The sequence below is a fragment of the Caretta caretta genome, chromosome 1, assembly GCF_965140235.1.
Source record: "Caretta caretta isolate rCarCar2 chromosome 1, rCarCar1.hap1, whole genome shotgun sequence".
Classification (NCBI taxonomy): domain Eukaryota; kingdom Metazoa; phylum Chordata; order Testudines; family Cheloniidae; genus Caretta; species Caretta caretta.
This window is the reverse complement of record NC_134206.1, coordinates 149,920,905-149,947,060: the sequence shown is the minus strand read 5'-3', so window position 1 is coordinate 149,947,060 and position 26,156 is coordinate 149,920,905. Positions and strand designations below refer to the sequence as shown.

At 42.9% G+C, this 26,156-nt stretch overlaps 1 protein-coding gene across 11 annotated transcripts in view; it reads left to right on the top strand.

The window, feature by feature from the left end:
* Positions 1–26,156, top strand: part of DMD (dystrophin) — a 2,122,534-nt gene that overhangs the window by 729,491 nt on the left and 1,366,887 nt on the right. For 10 of the 11 annotated variants that reach the window (XM_075132091.1, XM_048863664.2, XM_048863629.2 and 7 more), the window contains exons 8-9: positions 20,216–20,397; positions 22,667–22,798. In XM_075132091.1, the coding sequence (XP_074988192.1) occupies positions 20,216–20,397; positions 22,667–22,798 (314 nt within the window). The remainder of the gene's footprint in view (positions 1–20,215; positions 20,398–22,666; positions 22,799–26,156) is intronic. The other variant, XM_048863684.2, reaches the window with a different exon arrangement.

The window sequence follows — 26,156 nt, the reverse complement described above, 5'->3', positions numbered from 1 at the left end:
TGACGCAGGACTAACCGACTAATGCCCAGTTAGGATGAATATTTTACCAGCACACCATTATACAGTTCCCTGATCGGTTGAATTAAAATGAATATACAAATAAAACAAAGGATTTTTAAAGAGTTCCTATTGTCTCTGAAGATAGTTATCAGCTCCTTTTAAAGTTATGACATTGCAGAGAACAACTTCATTTTGTGACTGACAGACACAGTGTTCTGGTTTTGGCATCGGATAGGAAAATAATGATTTAATCTAAATCCCCAAATGATTAAAAAGTTAAAAACATGCTTTTCTTACCAACACCAAGAGTTTTAATTATTGTGAATGTATGTGCTGAATTGATGGTTGAGTCCGAAGAAATTCTGTAAAATATTTTCAGTCTGGAAGGTGTGAAGAGCTGTGAAGGAGGGAAGAGAAGAATATAAAAAATATTTAATTCTGGCATTTGTGGGCATTCGTAGGGGAGTATAAAGTAATAGCGTAGCTCCTACAGCAAAGCAGTGATTACAAAGCATTGCTTATGCCAATACTTTCAAACTTGGTGCCTAAAGCTAGGTACTGAGGCCTGGGATTTTCAAAGGCATCCAAGGGCGTCAGGTGCCTACCTTTCACTGTAAGTCAATGGGAGATGTGTGCCGAACATTTGTGCCTTAGAAAAATCTTTTCCCTAAGTCCATAACTGGGTACCTAAATAAGTGTCCCAGTTTTCAGTGGAACTGAGCTTCCACAACTTCTGCTTACTTTGGCCAGGATTTTAACAATGGCTGCCTATATTTAGGCTCCTAATTACTTATATTGCTGCCTAACCGTCAATTTAAGCCTAACTTCAGGCAATCTATTCTGAAACTCTTGGGTATCAGTGCTTCTAACATCCCTCTTGGTACTTCTGCCTCGACTCCACTGCACATTGAGTTTACATGATTAAAATAAAACTGGTACGCACTTCCTGAGTCCTTTGTGACTTCCATATTCTCTCCTGTTCTGCAGTTGTCCTCCTTCAAACCTTTGCCTAGCCCAGTTTCCTGGTTGCTATGAGAGGTTGAGGGTAGTCTTGTTCTATTGCTCCTCTCTCCATTTTTTTGGCTGCTTCGGGGGAGAGAGTTTTGCTGATTTTTGTCAGTGTCAATTGTGCAACAGGTAGAAAGCTCTGAACAGGAACAGAGGCACTGGGACTTACTCTCTGAGGATGTAGGGAGACAATACTGATTCTGTTTGCCCTCCTGTCAGGTGGAAGGGGATATTTGAAACCATAAAAGCTAGAACCTTTTTGTTTGTTTGTTTAAAGAAAACTTTGATTCTGCAGAGGGTGGTGGCACTCTCCTCAGACACCTCCCTACTTATCTTGGGGGAATGGATTATCCAGACCCTGCAAAAAGGCGTAGCCTGAAGAGTCGCTGCAAGGCTCGCTGCCCTGCCTGACCACTCTCCAGAAATTAGAGTATACTGTACTTTGGTCCATGCTCTCTCATTCTTTAACTTGCTTGCTTGTACTTGGTGTTAAGGGTTTCAGCTGCAGTAATGGATATTATGCAGAAAACTGTGCATTGGGTACTGGACTGTAATCAGTGTGTTCATTCATATATGTTACTGAGCAACTCTTAGATTACCATGATCATTCCTGTTCTGGACTTGATTTTAACTGGCAGCCTCTCTGTCTCCTCTGCCAATGCCCTGGAGCCACCCTGCCCCACTCTTCGTCTTTGAACACAGAAGGAAGGAGGTTTCTCCTCTCCTCAGTCCACTTCCATAGTCTGTAACCAAAGAATCACAGAATATCAGGGCTGGAAGGGACCTTAGGAGGTCATAGAGTCTAACCCCCTGCTCAAAGCGGGACCAATCCCCAACTAAATCATCCCAGCCAGGGCTTTGTCAAGCTGGACCTTAAAAACCTCAAAGAAAGGAGATTCCACCACCTCCCTAGGTAACGCATTCCAGTGCTTCACCACCCTCCTAGTGAAAAAGTTTTTCCTAATATCCAACCTAAACCTCCCCTATTGCAACTTGAGACATTACTCCTTGTTCTGTCATCTGCTACCACTGTCATCTCCTAACCATGCTTAAGAACATTTTTTTTAAAAAGGGCAATTAATATGCAGGGAAGGGAAGGGGATTAGATCAAATTGTGTTCTGAATATATATAATATAATATTTTCAGAACACCCTTGAATTTTAGTAATGAATAATTATTGTAGTTATGTCCAATGTTTTGTTTAGAAAACCAGTATTTCCTAAATACTGTTTTTTTAAAATATCAATTACCAATAGATATTAACCATCTGACACTATTATTAGAAGTTTTATTTAAAATTCAAAAGCAGATAAATGCTAACTATACAGGCTACATATTGGACAAAATCTAGAAAAGAAAAATAATCTGCCCTGGTCTTCTATGAATTCAGAATAAAGAGGAAAAAAATCCAAACATACATTTTAAAAGGTTATTACTAAAGGATAGGTTAGAATTGCACTTGTGAACCTTTCTCCCAAAGGCTTTATAGATTCTTACAGTTCACCAACCAAATGTCAATAGACCAACCCACCACAGCCACCTTTGCTGTAGCTGCTGCTGTTCCTGTGTCTAGCATTTCTAATCCACTATCCATCAAAACAGAACAATATAGTGTCAGAACTCATTGCTAACTGGACTAGTACTAGTATTAAACAAAACACCAGCTTCCTGTCTGCTGCTGTTACTTGTACACTGCTACTCCAACAATTAAATGACAAAAATTTGCATTAATCAATTCAGCTCTTATTAAATCTGTGACTGAAGAGTTCAGAGTTATGGTCGGAATTCTAGGCTGAATCATGTTTGTGTCATACAGGCACAACTATATTGAATGCAGAGGGATCTACTAAAGAGAGAATCATAAGTATACACAAGGGGTGGGTATGAGCTACAAAGCTTGGATCTAAATTTTCACAGATTTGAGGTATTGGATATGGTGTTTTGATTTCAACCCATCTCTTACATACACACACAGGAATGAATTCTTACTTGTCATTCTGGTTGGTTTACAATCCATGTTGATATACTGGAGTAAGGATTTTTGCTAACTTTGACCTTCTGTTGCCGCATAACTATTTACTTCATTTGGGGATTACTTTATTTGCGGATTCTGGGTCATATCTGGTCCAATTTAGTAGTGAGCAAAACTGTTACCACCAAATGGGTTTTGGTAGCATATCTGAAATCAGTTGGTGGTCTCAGAGTCTCCTAAATGGGTAATCACATAAATCATCAGGCAGATCTGCCCTGGGTGTGAGGCATTTGGTGTATCTTTAGAAAATCCCAGTCTAAATTCATTGTTCCCAGGGGCAGGAGTCTCTTGCCCCAATAACTGAAATTCATTGGAAGATCTGTACATGAATCTTGATCTGTTTCTGAAGAGATGATATTTTTGGGTGAGAGTGAAGTACCACTTGAGCTTCAGGACAGCCTTACCAATCTCCATTATCCTTGAATTCATACGCCTTGCCTGGTATAAGTCATTTATATTTTAATCCTGTCCAGCAATTCATGTTACTCTCCTGTGATTGGCAGTAAACTTGAAAACAGTGTCCTGGGGTTTAGGTAATGAATTTTTATGCTTACCTTTCTCAGAGGTGTTTCAAGGTTGCCCCAGGCAGCTGGCTAATCAGACTTTGCTCAGCCTGATTAACCAAGATAAGAGTATTTTTTTTAAAGAAATAGTTTCATAATAAAACTGTACTCATCTCCTCCATCTCAAGATTAAGGCATATTGGAAAAAAACTTCCTGTAAATGCCATTATTTTTGTCTATATTTTTTAAAAAGGATTTTTTTATACTCTGCCTTCATTGACAAGAAGCCTGAAAATGAAATTCTGTGAAAACAAAGAATATTCTACAATTGTTAGTAATGTTCGGGGGGGGGGGGTTGAGGAGGAAATATGAACTCCAATTTTTCACAGATAGGGAAATCAATCTGTTTTTTTTTTCCTGAAACAGGAATGTTTTTCTGAAATTATTAACAATTTGGGGAGTCTTGAAAGCAATCTTCACTGTGCTATTCAAGGATAAGGATGTGTAAATGCTGTTGCACCATTTATAATAAATGGAAAACTCTCAGAAATTCATCTATATAACTTAATGTGTGTGTATATATATATGTATATGTATATATATATGTATATGTATATATATATATATATATATATATATATATATATATATATATATATATATATATATATAAAAGTTGCTGTGCTGTCTGTCTCAGAAAGACCTTTCCGAATCAAATAACTTCCTCCATAATGGAACACAGCACCTGCTTCTTTGTCCTCAGCCTTCACATTGAGAGATGACTCCAAAGATTTCTTTAGAGATTATTAATTAAAAATTGCTTATGACAACTAATGTCATTGTGTCCTGCTTTGCATTATCATCATTTTAAATATTTGTACTATAATAGCAGCGAAGGCTCTCCAATCAGGACAGGTGCCCCCATGTGTTCAGCCCTGAACAAACATATATGAAGACATAGTGCATGCAAGGAAGAGTTGACATTATAGAAGTTAATGTTTCTCATGCTTAAATAAGATTGAGCTGATCTCCAATGGGATGTAAATTGATTTAATTTTTGCATAGTTTGAAAGTTCCTTCTAAACAGCTGTATTGTTTCCAAAAGTGCCTTAATCCCATTTTCAAACATGACTTATGCACTTTGCGGCCTAAGTGCCATCGACAGGTTTCAGAGTAGCAGCCGTGTTAGTCTGTACCCACAAAAAGAAAGGAGGACTTGTGACACCTTAGAGACTAACCAATTTATTTGAGCACTCATCCGATGAAGTGAGCTGTAGCCCACGAAAGCTCACGCTCAAGTAAATTTGTTCGTCTCTAAGGTGCCACAAGTCCTCCTTTTCTTTAAGTCCCATTGTTATTCACTGGAAGTCATAAACATTTGGTAATTATCATCAGAGCTATTAATTTACTCCACTTCAGTGCTATGTATGTACTAATATTTTTAAGTGGGAGCAATCTATTCGTATGGTATAATAGGCCCTAAAAAATTACATGAGAGGTAGAATTCATGGAACGCTACTTTGAACAATTGTGTGTTAAAGCAGCTATAGTAACCCAGAGTTTTCTGTATTGTGTAGGAATTTTTCAGTTTTAGTTTTCTTTATTTCCTTCTTAGTGACTATCTGACTTCTGTAGTTGGACATGAGAGGGATTTTCACATTTACAGAACTCGGAATTCAGTTTTGCTTCTGCCACCTATATAATGCAAAATGTTTCAAAATGAGGTTCTCAAAATGTCATTAAAAAGTACAGAACATGCTTTAGTAGTTAACATACAATAGCAAAGAGTTACCTGTAATGTATCAAATCTTTCTACTTCTTGAAAACTACTCTGCCAGCAGGTTGATACCAAAAGTGAATAGAATCAACCCCCAAATGAATCTAGACATATATTTGTTCAGGGGATGGAGAGGAAAATCTTAATTTTGAGAAAGGAGGATGTGCGAAGACAGGGACAGATATAATTAAAACAGGGTTTCTCAAACTGGGGGTTATGACCCTTCAGGGGGTTGCTAGGTTATTATATGAGGGATCGTGAGCTGTCAGCCTCCACCCCCAAGCCACGCTTCACCTCCAGCAGTTATAATAGTGTTAAATATAAAAAAGTTTTTATTGTATAAGGGGTTCACACTCGGAGGTTTGCTGTGTGAAAGGGGTTACCAATGCAAAAGTTTGAGAATCACTGAACTAAAAAATTCTTCCATTTAAGATGCCATGCCTTGGAAAGCCTATGATTCACTATAGCCAAAGCTCATTTTAAGAATTGGAAAAGTTAATCATTTCTATAAATATTTGTAATTTATACACACTTCTATAGAACTCTAATCTTATAAAATTCTGGATAGCGTTTGAGTAGGATTGTATACCATTTTCTAACCCAAAGGTTATTTAGCTTTTAAGCACTCTCCTCCCACCTTCACTGATTTCTACAAAATGTTCCTTTCAACCGGAAATGTGTTGTCTGTTGACAGAGGATAGCTTGTTGACAAAATATGAACTGCCTATGACAAGCCACTTATGAAATATGAGGCTTATAAAATTGGCTGGTATATCACTTTATGAAAAGCCTGACTTCTTTTTGACATTGGATACCACCAAAATAAACTGGCTTAGAAGCTCCCAGTTTTGTTACATTCAATAGTCCTCAATAAGAACAAATACGTGAGTTAACTTAAAGTGGCTTGCTACAGAAAATCAAAACTCTGAGATCCCTCTAAAATCTTAGCAGTGCTAATTATTTTCTTAATAAATCTCACATAAATTACAAAGATCAGCTGGGAAGGCAGAAGGAGGGGATCATTTATTATTTAGGGTTTTCGTCTGTTCTTTTTTTAAGTTCTGTAGCTGAATTCCAGATTATTTCTGCACCTGATGAACCATGTTAACCAAATAGCTGAATGTTCAAGAGGCACAAGATTACATAGTATATTAAAATGAGTGATGAAATTAGCATTGTGAGTTTCCACTTACTAGTACATCTCAATGGCAGATCAAGGCTCTAGACCTAGCACAAATCTGTTTTGCAGGCTATGTTTCCAAAAGCCACTCATGATTTTTGGATGCCACAATTTAAGTGTTCAACTTTTTACCTTAAAAGGCTCTGGTATATAGAATGCAGCTCTCCGAAGATTATTTCCTACTGTGACAAAGCTGTGACCTTGTTTCAGTGGGTCCCATGCTTCCTGATGGATTTTGCTAACCTCAGAGGCTCACTGTCGCCCTCTACGTAGGCTTGCAGAACCTCACGGATGGCGAACGTGAGGTAAGGCAATAGGGTATCCCAATATTTCCCATCCTGGCTCACCACTTTCCTGATCATGGCCTTGAGGGTCCAATTGAACCTTTGCACAAGGCCATCTGTTTTCAGGTGGTATACAGAGGTCCATAGGGCTTGTATGTGGAACAACGAATAGAGATCTTTCATCAACTTGGACATGAAAGTTGTCCCTTGATCAATCAATATCTCCTTGGGTAGCCCAACCTGGGCAAAGATCTGTACTAGCTCCTTAGCTATTGTCTTGGAAGCCATGTTGCGCAGGAGGATGGCTTCCAGGTACTGGGTTGCATAGTCCAGTACAACAAGCACATGTTGGTTGCCTTGAGCTGTCTTCTCTAGGGGCCCTACCAGATCCATGGCTATGCATTCAAATGGTACCTCTATTATTTGAAAAGGTATCAAAGGGGCCCGCAAGTGTAGGCGAGGGCTATGTAGCTGTCACTCCAGACAAGAGGTGCACTGTCGCCGGACATCTTCGTGTACTCTTGGCCAGAAGAACCACCGTAGGATTTGTGCCTGGGTTTTCTCTACCCCAAGGTGTCCTCCAAAACGGTGACTGTGGGTAATTTAACTTGTAAGACTTTAGAGAAGATTAACTGGTTCTCAATAACAGTGAAGTCCAGAGATGCTTTAAGACCTTTCCTCAATATAGCTTTTTTTGTTGTTTTTGTGGCATCAGATGTTGTTTCTCTTGCTCCTGCATTTGCAACACACGGTACAGGAGATCTTTCTTCACTATAAAGTAAGGTCCTGGACCCCAGACCTTCCCATCCATGGGTATTCCATCTATCTCAGCCACTTCTTTCCTGGCATTATCATATCTGGGGTCCTCAGCCGGGTCCCGCCCAAAAGTCTGTCTCCCGGGACTAACCTGCCTGAGCTCCTAGGGGTCGGCTTCTGCTCCTTCCAACAGCTCGCTGCTGTCAAGGCTGGGGCCAGCCTACTGCTCACTTTCCATGGTGGTAGTTTCTCTGATGGCTGCTTGTGTCTATCTGCCTGCTAGGCAGCTTTCTGGCCCTGGGTCAGGATCCAGGTTCCCAAGGCCTTTGTGGCCTTCCTCTCTTTTTTTGTCTTCTGGGTCTTTTGGGGAGCTGAGAACAGATCCTGAGAAATCTCAGTGAACAGCGGGGGTTGACATTCCCCCAGCAATGAGTCGCTGTCCTCAGGGTCCCCACCTCCCTCCAGCCTCTCTGTGGGGAGTAAATTATTAAACCCTGGAAAGTCCCTCCCAATGACTACAGGATATGAGAGTTTAGGAACTACGCTCACTATCACCTTAATGGGGTTCCCCTGAATCTCTATCTCCACCAGGATGGTGGGGTAATGGCTCATGGCCCCATGCATGCACATCACTGCTGTGCGTTTGGCTTCTAGCAGCTGGCTACTTTTTACCAGCTTACCTGATATGAGGGTGATAGCACTTGCTGAGTCCACAAGCGTTATAGTCTCTCTTTATCCTCAGTTTATCCTCATCGGCCTGATGTAGTTATGTGGGGCTAATGCGACCCCTGCAAGGTGGATAAGGGAGCACGGGATCTCCCATTCCCCCAAGTTACCTTGCATAGGTCCTCAGTGCTGGGACACTGTGCTGCTGTGTGTCCCCACTCCCCACATGCATAACATCTATAATTGCTTCTAATCACTCCCCTATCACAGGGGATGGGGGGTTTAGTCCCAGTGTTCACCCCACTCAGGCCAATCCCTTCCTTTTGGGGTCCCCGCTGCTTTTCTGCCTGCCCCCCCTTCTTCCACCTAGAACTACCCGGGGGTTTGGCTGCCCAACCTTCCAGGGTTGGGGTCGGGTGCTTGCTTCGAAAGGGGCCTTCCTTGCATAGTCAGGTCAGTTCCCTGGCTGTCATGCGTCTTTCTATCAGCGTGATCATCTCGTCGTAGGTGGGCGGATCGTTCTGGCCTACCCATTTGCGGAGTTCTGGTGGCAGTCCCCGCATGTAATGGTCCATGACCAGGGTCTCCAAAATCTCCTCCGGGCTGTAACTACTTCTGCACGAGGTGTATGAGGTCAAATAGCTGGGACCTCGGGGGCTTGTTCTCTTGGTATTTCCACTCATGGAACTTCTGGGCCCTTACCGCTGCTGTCACCCTTGATTGTGCTAGGATCTCTGCCTTCAGCTGGGTATAGTCAATGGCATCCATGGCAGGCAATCAAAGTAGGCCTTCTGGGCCTCTCTGCACAAAAAAGGGGTGAAAATGGTGGCCCACCGCTCCTGGGGCCACACCTAATGCTAAGCAGTCCTTTCAAATGAGAGGAGATATACCTCTACGTCATCTTCCAACATAGTCTTTGTCAGACAACCAGTGGCCCTCAGGGTTCACGTCCCCTTACGCCCCGGGCCTAGGTGGTGAGGATCCTCAGCTGGTCCACTACCTCTCGCAAGAGGGCACGATCTTGTGTTGCCTGGCCCATTAATAACTGATTGGTTTCCTCCTGTAGCCACATAGACTCCTGTTGCACCATTGCCTGAACCCAGATGGCCTCCTGCTGGGCTGTTGGGGGCTTGTAACAGAGCTCTTACCACCTCCTCCATTGTGGTACAAAACAAAGAAACAAACAAAAACCCAAAACCCCAGTGGCACTTTTTTTTTCTTTTAACCTCTTTCTTCCGCCACGCTGTGAATGATGATCCCACCCCTAACACCAGTTATGACAAAGCTCTGACCTTGTCTCAGTGGGTCCCACACTTCCTGGTGGATTTCGCTAGCCTCAGAGGCTCGCTGTGACCCTCCACGTAGCCCTTCTCTCTCTAGAGGCAAGGGTCACAGCCTACTGAGCCATTTTCATCATAAGCCAGAAGGGAGGTGTGGGGAAGCTACCTTCCCTCGCACAGTCTCTGTTGTCTCTCAGTCTCAGTGATTAATCGGGGAGGGGAGGGAGAACCCAGGCCTGCCCTCTACTCCGGGCTCCAGCCCAGGGACCCTAATCATAGCAGCTATGGTAGCTGACTTTTTGGAAACAGGACGTGTACAATTCCCTGGGCCACTTCCTCAATATCTATTTCACCCTTACCTTAGGGCCTCCTTCCTTGTACCTGATATGGTTTGTACTGCTCAGTTTCTCCAACAGCATGTCTTCCTCCTACAGCTCCTGACATGAACACCCACCTGACTAACTGGGAGGCTTTTAACTAGTTTCAGCCAGCCCCTGATTGGCTTCAGGTGTCCCAATCAACCTAGCATTCTCCCTGCCTTCTGGAAAGATCTTAATTGACCTGGAGCAGCTGCCATTTGCTTATCCTGGTAACAGGGATTTGTTTAACCTGGGGCTAATATATCTGTCTCCCACTACTTTACTATAGCCATCTGGCCCCATCACACTATGTAAAACATTTCAAGTTGCCCTCCCAAAATCACTAGTCGCTTTTGAAAATTTATATGTCTCCAGCAGTAGTAGCTTTTCAGCCGTGACTTGAAAAGGTACATTGAAATTATAACGGGTGAACTTCCCAGAGTTTGAGAACAGGTTTTGAAAACTGGGTGAAGTCTTCTTGAGCCATAGTATTTGGTTTGTGTTATTTAAGGTTGTAACTGTTTCCATTTTAAATTCTGTTTTGACTGCTAGTCTAACTTTTTCAATACATTCTTTTTAGTCTTTTTGTCTCTAGCCTGAAAATTTTTGGGAAAGTTTGAGGCTATTCAGAAAGGGCCATTTCTGAACATAAGACTTAAATAAAAGTGTTTTACATTTTTTGGAGAGCTTTCCAATACTTTTTGTCTAAAACATTATCTCAAAAGTGGGTTGGCCTAGAAACTCTGAGAAACTTTCTTAAATATTCTAGTTTTTAGGAATAATTTTTAAAGGGTATATGGGTAATTCTGAGAGGTGTCATGTTTTTCTTGAGTTGGTAAATTTTTTGTTTTTGTTTTCCTTATCTTGGACAGCTTAAGGATCTTAAAATTGTCTACATATCTGGTAGTACTTTTAAGCTCCTCCAGGCAAATAGCTGATTAAGAGAATAGTTTTACTCATGTGTCAGGACAAAATCTGAATGTAATAGGGTAGCACAGGTTAACAGAAGAGAGTGTTTTCCTACAGAAAACATTATTGCTGTGATGATTCAAGAGTTGGACTTAGAGTTTAGAAGAAAGAAAAGAAAAAACACAGCCAGATTGCCTTTCAGATCCCGAGTTGATTTTTCATGTCTGGCAATAGATGATCAACTATTTCTTGTGACTAAATAATCCAAAGAATGTAGGCTCTTCCCCCTGATTGCCAGTCTGTCTTGATATCTGCATATTGTAATTATTTGAGTATTTGCCTAATAGAATGGACAAACCATTTTCAGCATATGGGTATAAGGATGCGGGGACTAGGACCTAGGATTGCAGAGCCTGGGACCACTGACATTCTCATAGTACCATGCAGACCCACATCCAGGAAGTACTGTGGATAATAGGTGCCACGAGAAGTACCACCCAAGGGAGCTAGAGTGACAGGAACTTTGGCCCACTAGTTGTCCAACTGCCCTATTTAACCCTAGAGGGTTCCCCTGGAAGTTGTCTGGACAACAATTTAGACTTCATCCCTCCTGCAACTCCTGACCTCTGGCTTCTAATCATAGCCTGACTGACCATGACGCTTGTTTTCAGACTCTAGCCTGGTAATTCCTCTCCTCTCCAATTTCCAACCCCAGCCTGACTTTGACCCCGACTCTTGTTCATTCAACCTGGCTCTGGTAATTCTTCTGATCCCGGCTCACTGACTACTATCCCTGACATATGGACTCAAGCCCGGCTGTGACAGCTAGGCCAGAGCACTTATGTCCCGGTACATTACAGTTTGCCCAGATCCACTTCCAACCCCTCTATAGAAGCCCTTAACAGGGATATGGAATGGGTGGAGTCTGCCATTACCCACAGGACTCCACAGGGAACCAGATCTGCAGGAGTGGGTCATGTAACTCCAAACTGAGAATCATCTACTATGGTCCTAAGTGGCGCAGCTCCTAGAGGAAAATCACTCCGTGAGCAGCTTGCAATGGTACCAGGAAGAGAATTCTGTGCTTGGGCTGTCCCATTACCCAAAGGTTTTGGAAACCATCAGAAGTTCAGGAGGTTCCTGAGTCAGAGCTGTTGCATTTTCCTGCTCTGCCCTTGAATGTACCAGGCCAAGGTGGGACTTAGTGATGAATTGGCTAGCTGGAGAAGCGCTGGATTGGGCCTCTGCCTGCTGGAGCAGGACAGTGGACTAGAATGCCTTCCTGCAAGCATTTCCTGCAATTTTCTACAATCCTCATTGTGGTCGCTCAGCGGAAGCCACACTATGAAGGCTTCAGCAAGGGGAACCAGGTGCCTCATGTCCAGTTCCATCGATTTGCAGCTAACATAGAGTGGAATTGAGGCAGCCCAACTGAATCACTTTCGGTGTAGACTTATTGAGGAAGTAAAAAATGAACCAACCCATGTTGAGACTCTGACCTTCTTGGATGCTTTCATTGATCAATCTCTTTGCATCGACAACTGGCTTCATGAGTGAAAGAAGAAAAGGAGGGGCACCCCGCCACCACTTTATCCATGCCAAAACCCCCAGGTTCCAACTACACACTGGTGCAGGTTGATCTGGGCCACTGATGGTTGACCCTGGAAGAAAAGGAATGGTGATGGCATAACAACATATGCTTTTATTGTGAAGCACCAACACATGCCATTGCCTCTTGCCCATTTTGGATGTTGACCCAAAAGGAATTGGGAAACGAGTGAGCCCAGGCCATATGGGGCCAGCCTGGGCACCACCAAGGCACTACATTCTGACACTATCCCTAGCCCTCAAGAGAAACCTGATCCAGGATACCTGGGTCCTCCCCACACTTACGAGTACAAATACAGTTACATACCACAGATGGAGCCAAATGGATTTCCCCCTCAGTGGGCCCTGATTAATTCCAGGTCTACCAGTAACTTCATAGATGGTAAAGCTGCTTGAGTGCTACAATTCCCACTCAATTTAAAGCTTACATCAGTCCTTGTAAAGATGATAGATAAGGGGTCAGCAACCTATGGCACATGTGCCAAAGACGGCATGTGAGCCAATTTTTAATGGCACACTGCTGACCCCAGCAGACAGCAGCGTTCCATTAAAAATCCTGCCCGTTCCGGCCTGCTCCTCTCCACCCCCACTCCCCGCCCACCGCTCTCTCCTTGTAGAGCAGGCAAGCTTCTCCCTCCGCATGCCTCTTCCCCCAGCATGCTGGGTTCCTGCCCCTCCTTCTCTCCCTCCCTGCTGCTGATCAGCTGACAGCCCTTGCTATGGAGGGGGAGAGGGAAAAGCGGAGCCGCAGCGTGCTCTCTGCTCCCAGGACCTTGGCGAAGGGGGTGGAATCGGCATATCCCCTCCAGGCCCCTGCCATGAGCTGCTCAGGGCAGGGGACTGGGAGCACCTCCACGATCCCAGCCCACACCCCCAGCCCTCTGCCCTCACCCCTGCAACCCCCGACAACCCCAGCCCTGACTCCGGCACCTCCCACGCATAACCAGTCCCCCTGCCCTGACTCCTGCACCCTCCTCACACATCTCCAGCCCCCCCCCCACACACACACCCCATGCCCTGACTCTTGCACCTCCCACATCCCCACCCCCACCCTGAGTACCAAACGGGAGCTCCTGCACACACACCCCCACACACGTTCCCACCTCCACCCCTCACACCAAATGGGAGCTGCCCAGGTAAGTGCTCCACACCCAAATCTCCTGCCCCAACCCTGAGCCCCCTCCCTCATTCCAGCTCCTGGCCAGACCCTGCACCCCAACCCCCAGCCTTCTCCTTCACCCCAGCCCTGTTCTCAGCACATTCCCACCCTCATCTCAGTGCAGAGAGAGGAAGAGAATGGCTAGGACTAGGGAGAAGGTAGGTACCTAATGAATGTGGATAGGGCTGGGACCCCAGACCGGCAGCGGGATGAGCAGGGCTGGCAGCTGGGACCCTGGCTGGCAGGAGCCGGCAGACGGAACCCCAGACCAACAGCAGCCTGAGCGGCAGTGGGCTGAGCTGCTCAGCCCACTGCCGGTCTGGGGTTCAGGCCGCCGGCCCTGCTCAGCCCACTGCCGGTCTGGGGTTGTGCCTGCTGGCCCCCTGCCAGCCGGGGTACACAGTCTGGCCTAACAGTCACAGCTGAGCTGAAGTCCAAATGTCAGGGATGGTAGTCAGTGAGCAGGATTCAGAGGAATCACCAGAGCTGAGATCAATATGCAAGAATCGGGGTCAAAGACTGGAGATCAGAGGTAGTATCAGAATGGATGGCCTCTGCCTTCTGGGAGGTCCATCTTGATGCCCTCAGGGGAAAGGATGTAACCCAAGAGTTCTGTGGAGAACTGGTCATTTTTCCAATGTTTGCTTCAGCAATCTTTCAAGGATGGAATGACTGTAGTAACAATGCTGCTCAGGATTGTCTACGTGAACAGAACTCTGGGCCGGCAGCGGGCTGAGGGGGCTGACGGCGTAAGATAAGCATTTAAATTTAATTTTAAATGAAGCTTCTTAAACATTTTGAAAACCTTGTTTACATATGACAATAGTTTAGTTATAGAGAGAGACTTTCTAAAAAACGTTAAAATGTATTACTGGCATGCGAAACCTTAAATTAAAGTGGATAAATGAAGACTCGGCACACCACTTCTAAAAGGTTGCCGACCCCTGTGATAGATGGTTCCCTTCTGTCATTGGGGTCAGTAACACAGGAAACAGTAACCCCAGATTCTGTAATCCAGCACTTGGGAAGTGCTACAGTTCAACGTGATCCATTCTCCACACTTCCCTCTCCTTCTTGGCATTGCCTGTTTGAAGCAGCATGTCCCTTGCATCTCCTGGTGAGAGAAGAGAATCAACTTTCCCTCTGAATACTACCTCAGGGTCTGCCAGCATGCAGCCAACCCTCTGGTCCCGGACTCCTGCAGCCAGTCAGAACTGAGAGCACCTGTGCGGGAAATCTAGATTGTGGCAGCTAGCCAGAAGGCGTCATGCCCAACCCTGAGTCCCTATCTCTCTGAAAAATATTGGGATTATGCAGATGTTTTTTAAAAGAAAAATGCAGCTATGCTACCTCTGCACTGGGATTATGACTGGCACGTAGACCTGCAATCCGGGGAGAAGGTCCCATGTGGAGGGATTTATGCATGGTCAACGACCTTCATGCATACATCCAGGGCAACCTGGCCATGGGCTTTATCTGGTGCTCCACCTTCCTAGGCTCTGGTCCTTTTTGTTATGAAAAAGGATGGAATGCTATGCCTTTGTGTAGACTAGCGGGCCTTAAACCAGGTGATGGTCCGAAACTGGTATCCCCTGTCCTTAATCTTGGAGTTATTAGATCATGTGTGATCTGCCAGAATTTTCACCAAACTGGACCTCCAGCATGCTTACAACCTAGTGGTCCTCCAGGCTGGAGACAAATGGAAGACTTACTTTCAAACCCACTCTGGGCAATTTGAATATTTAGTAATGTCATTCAGGTTGACCAGTGCTCCCACGACCTTTCGGTGGTTTGTGAACAACGTATTTAGAAACATCTGGGACCAGTATGTAGTCAATTATCTCAATGACATACTTGTGTTTTCAGACAATCCTGAGCAGCATTGTTACTACATTCATTCCATCCTTGAAGGATTGCTGAAGCAAACATTGGAAAAATGACCAGTTCTCCACAGAATTCTTGGGTTACATCCTTTCCCCTGAGGGCATCAAGATGGACCTCCCAGAAGGCAGAGGCCATCCATCCTGATACTACCTCTGATCTCCAATCTTTGACCCCGATTCTTGCATATTGATCTCAGCTCTGGTGATTCCTCTGAATCCTGCTCACCGACTACCATCCCTGACATTTGGACTTCAGCTCAGCTGTGACTGTTAGGCCAGACTGTGTACGCCCTGGCCCCTTACAACGGGGTATTTGCAAACTCTTCATTTTGACCATTTGTTGCTTGTGATGTGTGTTTAGTCATGTGGTATTGTATCTGCCATTCTGATTAGGTGACAAAACTTTTTAAGCAGGAACATCACGAATAGCAAATGGAGAATAACACATCTTCCTCATGCACTTATATTTCTTTTTTGCCAGACATTGGGGCAAACAAATTTCTGTTTAAATATTTGCAAATAGTGAATAAAAAGATATGAACAAGATGAAACCAAAATGCTGTTCAGAACTCAAAAATATTCACAAAGATTGGTTTTGGTGGGGTTTTTTGTTTGTCTTGTAGAATTCAACCAGCTGTGACTTGGAGAAAAAAATCATTTATATTTTAAAACAAGTATATTTGATCTTTCAATCACTGATACTGTAAACGAGGAACTCAAATGCCATTTTTTGCAGTCACTTTCTAAGAATATAACTGAACTTCAAAGCTCCAGTATAATCAAACAATAAAAATAGATTCTACATAATATTTTGTCAAATATGAGTTTGTCAGAGAAATTGGACAATGTAATACAAATGGTAATGAGTCAATGGAATAATATAGTGGGCAATGCTAATTAAAAGAAAAAGTATACAACAAATTAGTTCAAATGCTTAAGTCTTGGGGAAACAAGTGATTGAAGGGTGGAGAAAAATCAGAAAGGTGGAATCAAGATAAACCAAAGGTAAAGTTGGCCATGTTGGGCCAGATGCCCTTTGCCTTCTCATCAAAAATGTATGGAGAATTAATGTATAATGTCTGCTCTCGTGCTTTTCAAATTCCAAGGAGGAGAATCAGATACCACCTGGTAGTGCTATTGCACCCGTGATAAGAATAAATGAATATGTGAACTGAACTTTTTCTGCACCTTAGAGCTCTTAGCTAAGCTAGGTGAGATTTGACAGTAAAACCTCATTGCTCTGGATATCTCTTGGCCTTCTGCCAAAGCTTATGTTTAAGTATTTTTGCGATTAATGATAAATTTCTTATACAACAGTCTTTTTACATCTTGATTTACTTAACTGAGTGCAGGAGGTAAATTTTAATGCCAAATAACAAAGGAACTACTTGAAAAAGCTACCACATTACTTACATTTTTACAGATTGTTATTGACTTGAATGTTGGGTTAGATCAACCTTTTTTTTCCTGCTGGTGTATCACAGCGATGCACAGAAAATCAGATCCGCTTTGTCTTCCTGCAAAAGCATCTATGCTTGCTGGTAGTGTCCAAGTAAAGAGATGGAATGTGATAACTAGACTTATCCTATCCTATGACTGCTCAGAGCTCAAGTATGAAACTGCAGAAAAAACTGAGACTCTCTGGATTAAGTTCAGAAGTGTGAGCAACAAGGGTGATGTCATGGGGGGAGTCTACTATAGATCACCGGACCAGCGGGATGAGGTGGACAAGGCTTTCTTCCGGCAACTCGCAGAAGTTACTAGATCGCACACCCAGGTTCTCATGGGAGACTTCAATCACCCTGATATCTGCTGGGAGAGCAACACAGAGGTGCACAGACAATCCAGGAAGCTTTTGGAAAATGTAGGGGACAATTTCCTGGTGCAAGTGCTGGAGGAACCAACTAGGGGCAGAGCTCTTCTTGACCTGCTGCTCACAAACCGGGAAGAATTAGTAGGGGAAGCAAAAGTGGATGAGAACCTGGGAGGCAGTGACCACGAGATGGTTGAGTTCAGGATCCTGACACAAGGAAGAAAGAAAAGCAGCAGAATACAGACCCTGGACTTTAGAAAAGCAGACTTTGACGCCCTCAGGGAACTGATGGGAAAGATTCCCTGGGAGAATAACATGAGGGGGAAGGGAGTCCAGGAGAGCTGGCTGTATTTTAAAGAATCCTTATTAAGGTTACAGGGACAAACCATCCTGATGTGTAGAAAGAAAAGTAAATATGGCAGGCAAACAGCTTGGCTTAACAGTGAAATCCTTGCTGATCTTAAATACAAAAAAGAAGCTTACAAGAAGTGGAAGATTGGACAAATGACCAGGGATGAGTATAAAAATATTGCTCGGGCTTGCAGGAGTGAAATCAGGAAGGCCAAATCACACCTGGAGTTACAGCTAGCAAGAGATGTTAAGAGTAACAAGAAGGGTTTCTTCAGGTATGTTAGAAACAAGAAGAAAGTGTGGGCCCCTTACTGAATGAGGGAGGCAACCTAGTGACAGAGGATGTGGAAAAAGCTAATGTACTCAATGCTTTTTTTGCCTCTGTCTTCACGAACAAGGTCAGCTCCCGGACTGCTGCACTGGGCAGCACAGCATGGGGAGGAGGTGACCAGGCCTCTGTGGAGAAAGAAGTGGTTCGGGACTATTTAGAAAAGCTGCACGTTCACAAGTCCATGGGGCCGGATGCGTTGCATCTGAGAGTGCTAAAGGAGTTGGCGGATGTGATTGCAGAGCCATTGGCCATTATCTTTGAAAACTCATGGCGATCGGGGGAAGTACCAGACGACTGGAAAAAGGCTAATGTAGTGCCCATCTTTAAAAAAGGGAAGAAGGAGGATCCTGGGAACTACAGGCCAGTCAGCCTCACTTCAGTCCCTGGAAAAATCATGGAGCAGGTCCTCAAGGAATCAATTCTGAAGCACTTAGAGGAGAGGAAAGTGATCAGGAACAGTCAGCATGGATTCACCAAGGGCAAGTCATGCCTGACTAATCTAATTGCCTTCTATGACGAGATAACTGGCTCTGTGGATGAGGGGAAAGCCATGGATGTGTTGTTCCTTGACTTTAGCAAAGCTTTTGACACGGTCTCCCACAGTATTCTTGCCAGCAAGTTAAAGAAGTATAGGCTGGATGAATGCACTATAAGGTGGGTAGAAAGTTGGCTAGATTGTCGGGCTCAACAGGTAATGATCAATGGCTCCATGTCTAGTTGGCAGCCGGTATCAAGTGGAGTGCTCCAAGGGTCAGTCCTGGGGCCGGTTTTGTTCAATATCTTCATAAATGATCTGGAGGATGGTGTGGATTGCACTCTCAGCAAATTCGCGGATGATACTAAACTAGGAGGAGTGGTAGATACGCTGGAGGGCAGGGATAGGATACAGAGGGACCTAGACAAATTGGAGGATTGGGCCAAAAGAAATCTGATGAGGTTCAATAAGGACAAGTGCAGAGTCTTGCACTTAGGACGGAAGAATCCAATGCACCACTACAGACTAGGGACCGAATGTCTCGGCAGCAGTTCTGCAGAAAAGGACCTAGGGGTTACAGTGGATGAGAAGCTGGATATGAGTCAACAGTGTGCTCTTGTTGCCAAGAAGGCCAATGGCATTTTGGGATGTATAAGTAGGGGCATTGCCAGCAGATCGAGGGACGTGATCGTTCCCCTCTATTCGACCCTGGTGAGGCCTCATCTGGAGTACTGTGTCCAGTGTTGGGCCCCACACTACAAGAAGGATGTGAAGAAATTGGAAGGAGCCCAGCGGAGGGCAACAAAAATGATTAGGGGACTGGAACGCATGAGTTATGAGGAGAGGCTGAGGGAACTGGGGATGTTTAGTCTACGGAAGAGAAGAATGAGGGGGGATTTGATAGCTGCTTTCAACTACCTGAGAGGTGGTTCCAGAGAGGATGGTTCTAGACTATTCTCAGTGGTAGAAGAGGACAGGACAAGGAGTAATGGTCTCAAGTTGCAGTGGGGGAGCTTTAGGTTGGATATTAGGAAAAACTTTTTCACTAGGGAGGGTGGTGAAACACTGGAATGCGTTACCTAGGGAGGTGGTGGAATCTCCTTCCTTAGACTTTTTAAGGTCAGGCTTGACAAAGCCATGGCTGGGATGATTTAATTGGGGATCAGTCCTGCTTTGAGCAGGGGGTTGGAGTAGATGACCTCCTGAGGTCCCTTCCAACCCCGATATTCTATGATTCTATCACATCTAACATCCATAAACTTTGTTTTCATGAAATATCTTTCTTGGACCTCAAAAAGCTTGGGCTATCTAGAACATTATTTCTGAGGAGTCAGGGAATTCAGACATTGTGCATTCACCTTTTGCATTTACCTAATCAGCAGAAAAACCTGTGATTTTTTTCCACAGAACTAAAGAGGATTAAAATGTTGTATGTGTTATAACTATTAAACTACTAAGATTGTCCATGTTCACTGCAACATTAACATGTTCCAAAAGAAAACGTAGCTTACTTGATTTTCTGTTCCTTGTCCTACTTAATGAAGGTCACTCAGTTAGACTGTACAGTGCTTGCAGTTACACTGAAGAAGAATTACCGAAGAGAAATTTGTGTGAATGAAAAAACAATTACCATTTGAAACCTTGTCTCTTTCTCATTGGTATGCAAGTTTGATAGAAAAGTTTGGAGCTGAATATAATGCTCTAATTAGTCTCTAGAGGACTCACATGAACAATCGACTGCTCATTAGTCTGTCAACTTCCTTTGAAATTGATTGTTTTTTTTTAATTGCAAACTAACTAGTATGGAAACAGAAATTATCTATGTTAATATATTTTCCAGATATTGCAACTGCCTATCCAGATAAGAAGTCAATCTTAATGTATGTGACATCACTTTTCCAAGTTCTACCCCAGCAAGTCACCATTGAAGCCATCCAGGAAGTGGAAACATTGCCACGGCAATCAAAAGTCACTAGAGAAGAACACCTACAATTACGTCATCAACAACGCTTCTCTGAACAGGTGAGTGTCACACTTCAGGGCAACTGCACTTGTTTTTCCAGTTAGTGGTCCACCAAGGCACCCACGCTCAGGCACCCAGCTGTTGCTTCTCTTAGGTGAAGAACTGCATTTCTCTCCCTTCTGACCGCAGTATTACCAGGTTGTACTGTTTGTGCCTTCAGTGTATGTTTCCCAGCAAAGACAGTCTGACTAAACACACCTGCTTGCTTTCTATTCAGAGACTGATAACAGCATGATTGCTACACATATAAGTTACTACACAGTTTTCTAAGTTTTCTATTTTTAAGGTAAAAAGCATTACAGAGAAAATTATATTAAAAACAATAAAAGAACCTATATACATGCTAATAAAGCTTACCAGAGATCACCCCAACTCTAACATGGGATCTGGCAGTATAAGTCCTTCAACTTCTCACCACAGGAGAGTTCTTGTGAACTTAGAAGTTCATCACAGCTTTAGCTCAGAACAAGCACCCCCATGACAAGTTTAGTCTACCCTTTCATCTGGAGATTCCAGAAGCAATTTGTTAATGTCCAAACAGTCTCTCTCTCCAGAATGTATTTTCAAAAGGCTGAGTTTGGAGGGGAAGAATTTGAATTCGAATTCCCTTCACCTCAAAGTATTTCCTGAGGAAATACATTTGACTCACATTGTTCCAAAAAGGCCTTTGTATTTCCTTGTATCTTCCAGAGATTTCATTTATCTTGTCTTCCTGCTAAAGAAGTTCCATACAATCTCACGATAATGCACACACATTTCAGTTTGTAATACCAGAACTGCAAAAATGCTACCCTTAATTCAGTAAGTTTTGTCCAGGATCTTACAGGATATTGTCTGTCACAGTGAGTTCTTTCACATTTCTGCTCACAACATGACAGTTTTAAGAAACATGACACTTTCAAGAGGGCCAAAGAGAGAAAGGAAAAAAGTCTGCAGGCATATCTGTAACTACGTGAACAAATTTATCAAATATAAATGTCTGCATAGACTTTATTTTGTATTGCTTTGCATGCAGTTTATTGGGCTGTTTTAAAGTAAAAATTCAGTGGATTTTTGCTTTGTATTTCTACTTTATAACATCAGATATATTCTCTTCAAAAGCATGTCATTAATCGGGGATTGGCAACGTTTGGCACGCAGCCTGTTAGGGAAATCTGCTGGTGGGCCGGGACGGTTTGTTTACTGCAGCGTCCGTGGGTTCAGCCAATTGCAGCTCCCACTGGCTGCGGTTCACCATTCCAGGCCAATGGGGGCTGCGGGAAGCAGCGCGGGCTGAGGCATGTGCTGGCTGCCACTTCCCACAGCCCCCATTGGCCTAGAACGGTGAACTGCAGCCAGTGGGAGCTGCGATCAGCAGAATCTGCGGATGCTGCAGGTAAACAAACCATCCTGGCCTGCCAGTGGCTTTCCCTGACGGGCCGCGTGCCAAAGGTTGCCTAGCCCTTCCATAAATATTTTGGTTTTTGAGAAGGAACAGAATAAAAGGTAAGGGTGTTGCAAATGTTATTAAATAACAAGTATGGTTGCTTCTCTTTTTTAAAAAAAGTGCTGTGCCATTCTAACACATCAATAATCTAGACAATAGTCCGTTGAAATAAAAATGCTGTTTATATGAAATAACATAGACATAAGACATGGAATAACTGTTGTCTATTCTGTTTATTAAATGTGTTTTTATTGGTTGATGTTTAATTTAAACTCGCTAGTATTTGAGCTCATCTGTGCTTATCTACAGTTTGCCATTTTAGATCACAAAAGTCACACAGGCACTTTCTCTTGTGCTTGCTACCTCAGTTATGCTTCTGAGTCTGCCTTCAGCCAATGTCTGCTGAAGTGGTTGGAGAATCTTAGACCTAATTTACTCACTCTATTGAGTTAATTCTGTGTCTTGCTTATGGGAGACTCAGTCCCGTTCATGGTAGTTGACCTGATGGATGCTGGCTTCATTTATTCAAGACTTACTACCAGGTTACTTGTGTTCAGTTTTAGCTGGATTATCTTTCACTTAGTACTGGCATTATGTCTAGCAGCTCAAGCACAAGTCTTTCTGCATTTCGTGATGGGATGTCAGACTAAATGAAAACACCTCCCTACTTTCTGCCTAATTTTGACTGCTGCATGCTAGCGCTATCTCTAAGATTAAATTCAACTGCTGGTGCCCTCTCTCTTGTTTCCCTTCTTTTGTTCTTGAAAACAATACTTTACTTCTGTACTCTACATGTTTATCAATGTATGTCTGCTTTTTTCCCCTTAATTTCTTCTTCTTAGATCACAGTCAGTGTAGCACAGGGTCACGTGCACACCCCTTCACCACCTAAACCTCGCTTCAAAAGCTATGCGTACACACAAGCTGCTTATGTCCTGTCCCCTGACCAAAAAGGGAGGCAGTTCCCTCCACAGGTCTGTCAACATTACTGTTTGTTCTGAAATTATTCTAATATGCCTGTGCTTGCTGTGAAATTGTGTGTGTACTTTGCTTTTTCCTATCTCAGTGATCTACCTTTTTCAATTTTGGTAGGGTTTGTCAAGTGGTGCCTTTTTGCTGAACGCTTCAAGCTGACTGGCAAAAATGTGGCATGCTATTTTTTAAATGTTAAGCAACATTCAAATACTGACATGCTGTTAGAAATTGTCTTCTTTTTTTCTGTTGTACTTGGTTTTAGAAATGCTAAAAAGAATTGATTTAAAAAGCCAACTCCAATTTAAATGTAAGAGGTAATAGCCGCACTTGACAGTCAACGTTTTTTAAGTGGTTTGTTTATAGAAAAGCAGATATTACCAATTTTTTTTCTGTGTTCATTAAAGAAAATGTTGCATAATGATTTTCAATGAGCTCAGGTAGTTGCGGGGAGAGGGCAGGGAAAATATTCACTGTGAATGTTCTTTATATGACCTAATTTAACTTTGATAATAAAATACTATAGATATACCATAGTCTTAAATATCCCACAAACAGATTCCCTCCAAACTCAAGATCAGAGTCTATGCACCTCATCGGATGCATTCAGTGCAACTCAGTGCAGTGAGAAAAAGAGGTTAGGGATCCTCTTACTAGGTATTTTCAGAATTCTCATTATTACATAGTTCAAAAAGTATAAGAACTGTAGTGTCATGTAGGTTGTAATAAATTGTATAAAGTGGTATGATTGCCTTTAATTTCTTTTGGAAAAGAAAATTGCATCTATTTGGCCCAGCATAGTAATTTGAGTTCTGTAGTCGGGGAGCCATTTCTTCTGTCTATATTGTAAAAATATATTTGAAAATAACATTTTTTTTATTCAACTCCATTTGAGTCTTCTGTTATGGTGTCAGATAATTTGCTGAACTATGAAGTCATTTATGGAGCCCATGAAGAAAATCCTTTACAAATTTCCACACACCGTTGCTGAAGACGTAACATCAATCATGCTACTGTAATGATTAGTGCAACAGTTAGTGTTTAATATTGGCACAGTTAATTTCTTCTACTGCAATATTAAACTAATACTATAGCAGGATAGAAACTGATGATTTAGCCTGACTTTTCATAATGATAGCCACCATGAGATATTTGTTAACTTTTAGAACAATACAATGGAAGTCTAATGTACACAAAGTAATTCAAAAAAGATATCTCACAGAGTAACAGAAGAACCTATTTTGCATCATTCAATCCTTGTTCCTATGTTCCAGTGCTCAGAAAAGATCAAAATATGTAAATCTGGGATTTATATCTTCTGTTTGTTGAGCATGATGATAATTACTTTATTTCGATCCTTTTGTGATAGTGACTGTACAGACATTTCTAATTGATTGTCCCTCTACCAAAGAGCTTACAGTCTAATAGTTAAGACATAACAGATGGAGGAGACAAACAAGATGCACCCACCAGGCTGATCGGTACAATTCTTAGCCAGTCAGTAGTAATGATTACAACTTGCCATCTGTTTATTATTAGAGTACAAACACTCCTTTGGCAGTGATAAAGAAAACAACCAAGTTTGCAGTTAGCTGTTAACCTCTCATCTTTGAATCAACATGTCAAGTTTTAAGATGGAGAACTTTACTTTCCTAATTCAGGAAACAGCCCACAGTGATAATTGATGCTATATATGTATAACGGTGAGATACTTTCATAATCCCACCTATCTAAGCCAGTTCAATTTTTTTCTTTCTTGTAAGCAATAAAGATCACTTCTGGGACTCTCACTGGCTCTCCAAGTCTTTTCCATGATCATGATTTTCAGAATGAAGAAGATAAAGTCTCTAGATTTATTGCTTCCATGATGAGCTTCTGATCAAAGCTTGAAAAGTCTGTGGTAGACACATCAATGCTAATCCAACTTCTCTTTTTCCATACTACTTTCTTAAATTCCCATCTGGTTAATTTCAGAATAAGATCTCTCACTTTGTAGTTTACCCCAAGGAAAACTCCAGAGTCTCTTTTGCTTGATCTACCAATTTCAAAGACCTTCCCAGGTGACTGGCTGACAAGGTCTTCATCTCCTAGAGATGATGGTTTTCTGTGATATGTAGGCAATCATTCCTCTCAGACTTCTGCAGTCTTTCATCTTTGTAGAACAAAATTACAAGCTCTTGGGTCTGTTTTTCACTAAGAGACTCAAAGAAGAAATATCTTTCGTTAAGATAATGACTATGCAAGAAGAATCTTCCACAGCACTCTGCTGAAACTGGATGTGATCTAAATTACCTCAGGTGCTAGTGTCTTCATTTGTGGTGTTTGGTGGAGTTCTCATTTAAGGGAAATGGTCCAGTAAGATATCTAGTCTCAGTATGAATGTGAACTACTTGGAACTCAAAACAGCTGCAAATGCAATAAGAAGACTTTTTTCCCAAAATATTTTGAAACATCTTTCTCTAATTCTGTTGTAAAGCCGCTACAGGATGACTGTTGCTTATGTCAGCTGTCAAAGGAGGGAAAAATATAATCAGAAATAATAAACTCCTCTATTGGACAGTAAGAAGAACGTTTGCACCCAAAGCACTTTACCTCAGAATATGGAATGTCACTCTCCTGCTTCATGAGCAGACTATGCAAGACGTGCACCCCATTCCCATTATCAATTACCTTCCTCAGAAGCCCCTCCATCCACAAGCTACCATCACAGAAGTCAATCACTGGCAACAAACACTGGTGAGTGCAGAGTCTATCTGTCTTTCCCTTCAGCCCCAACAGACTGGACAACAGTCATTCTATGGCACCCAGCCTCAGTGGTTTTCCCACCTTCCTCTCCTCCAGCCATGTGTTCCAGGAATAGCCAAGAAGTTTCTGTGACCATTGGTCTTTGGAAGCCCCTAGACTTGAGTGGCCCCCACCACAGCAGCAACCAGCCTTCTCATATTGGCCACAGACAGCAATACTGGACTTCCTGCTTTTTGGAGTCGTGCCCACTTCTGTCACTATGGCAGATACCTAGATACCTTACTTCCCCTCCCATCATCTATCACAACTCTTCTCTTTGTGTCTTCCCTTTTGGCACTTTCCAACCTCTGTTCACTTTTACCAGTCCTTTCCACCCAACTGGCTTGGTCCTCTGACCATTTATCCTCCACAGTACTTCCCCGGTTAGCCCCACCCCATCCTCTTTAATGTCTTCATTCCTTTCTGACTTGCTTGCTTGAGATGTCAAGAAGATGCACAATGGCTTGGCCAGTCAGTCCTAATTGCCCTGATTATAATGCATCTGTCAGACACACACACACACACAGAATCATAATTTTCCTCACCCTATTTAAGCAGAACCCTCTTTTACATCTA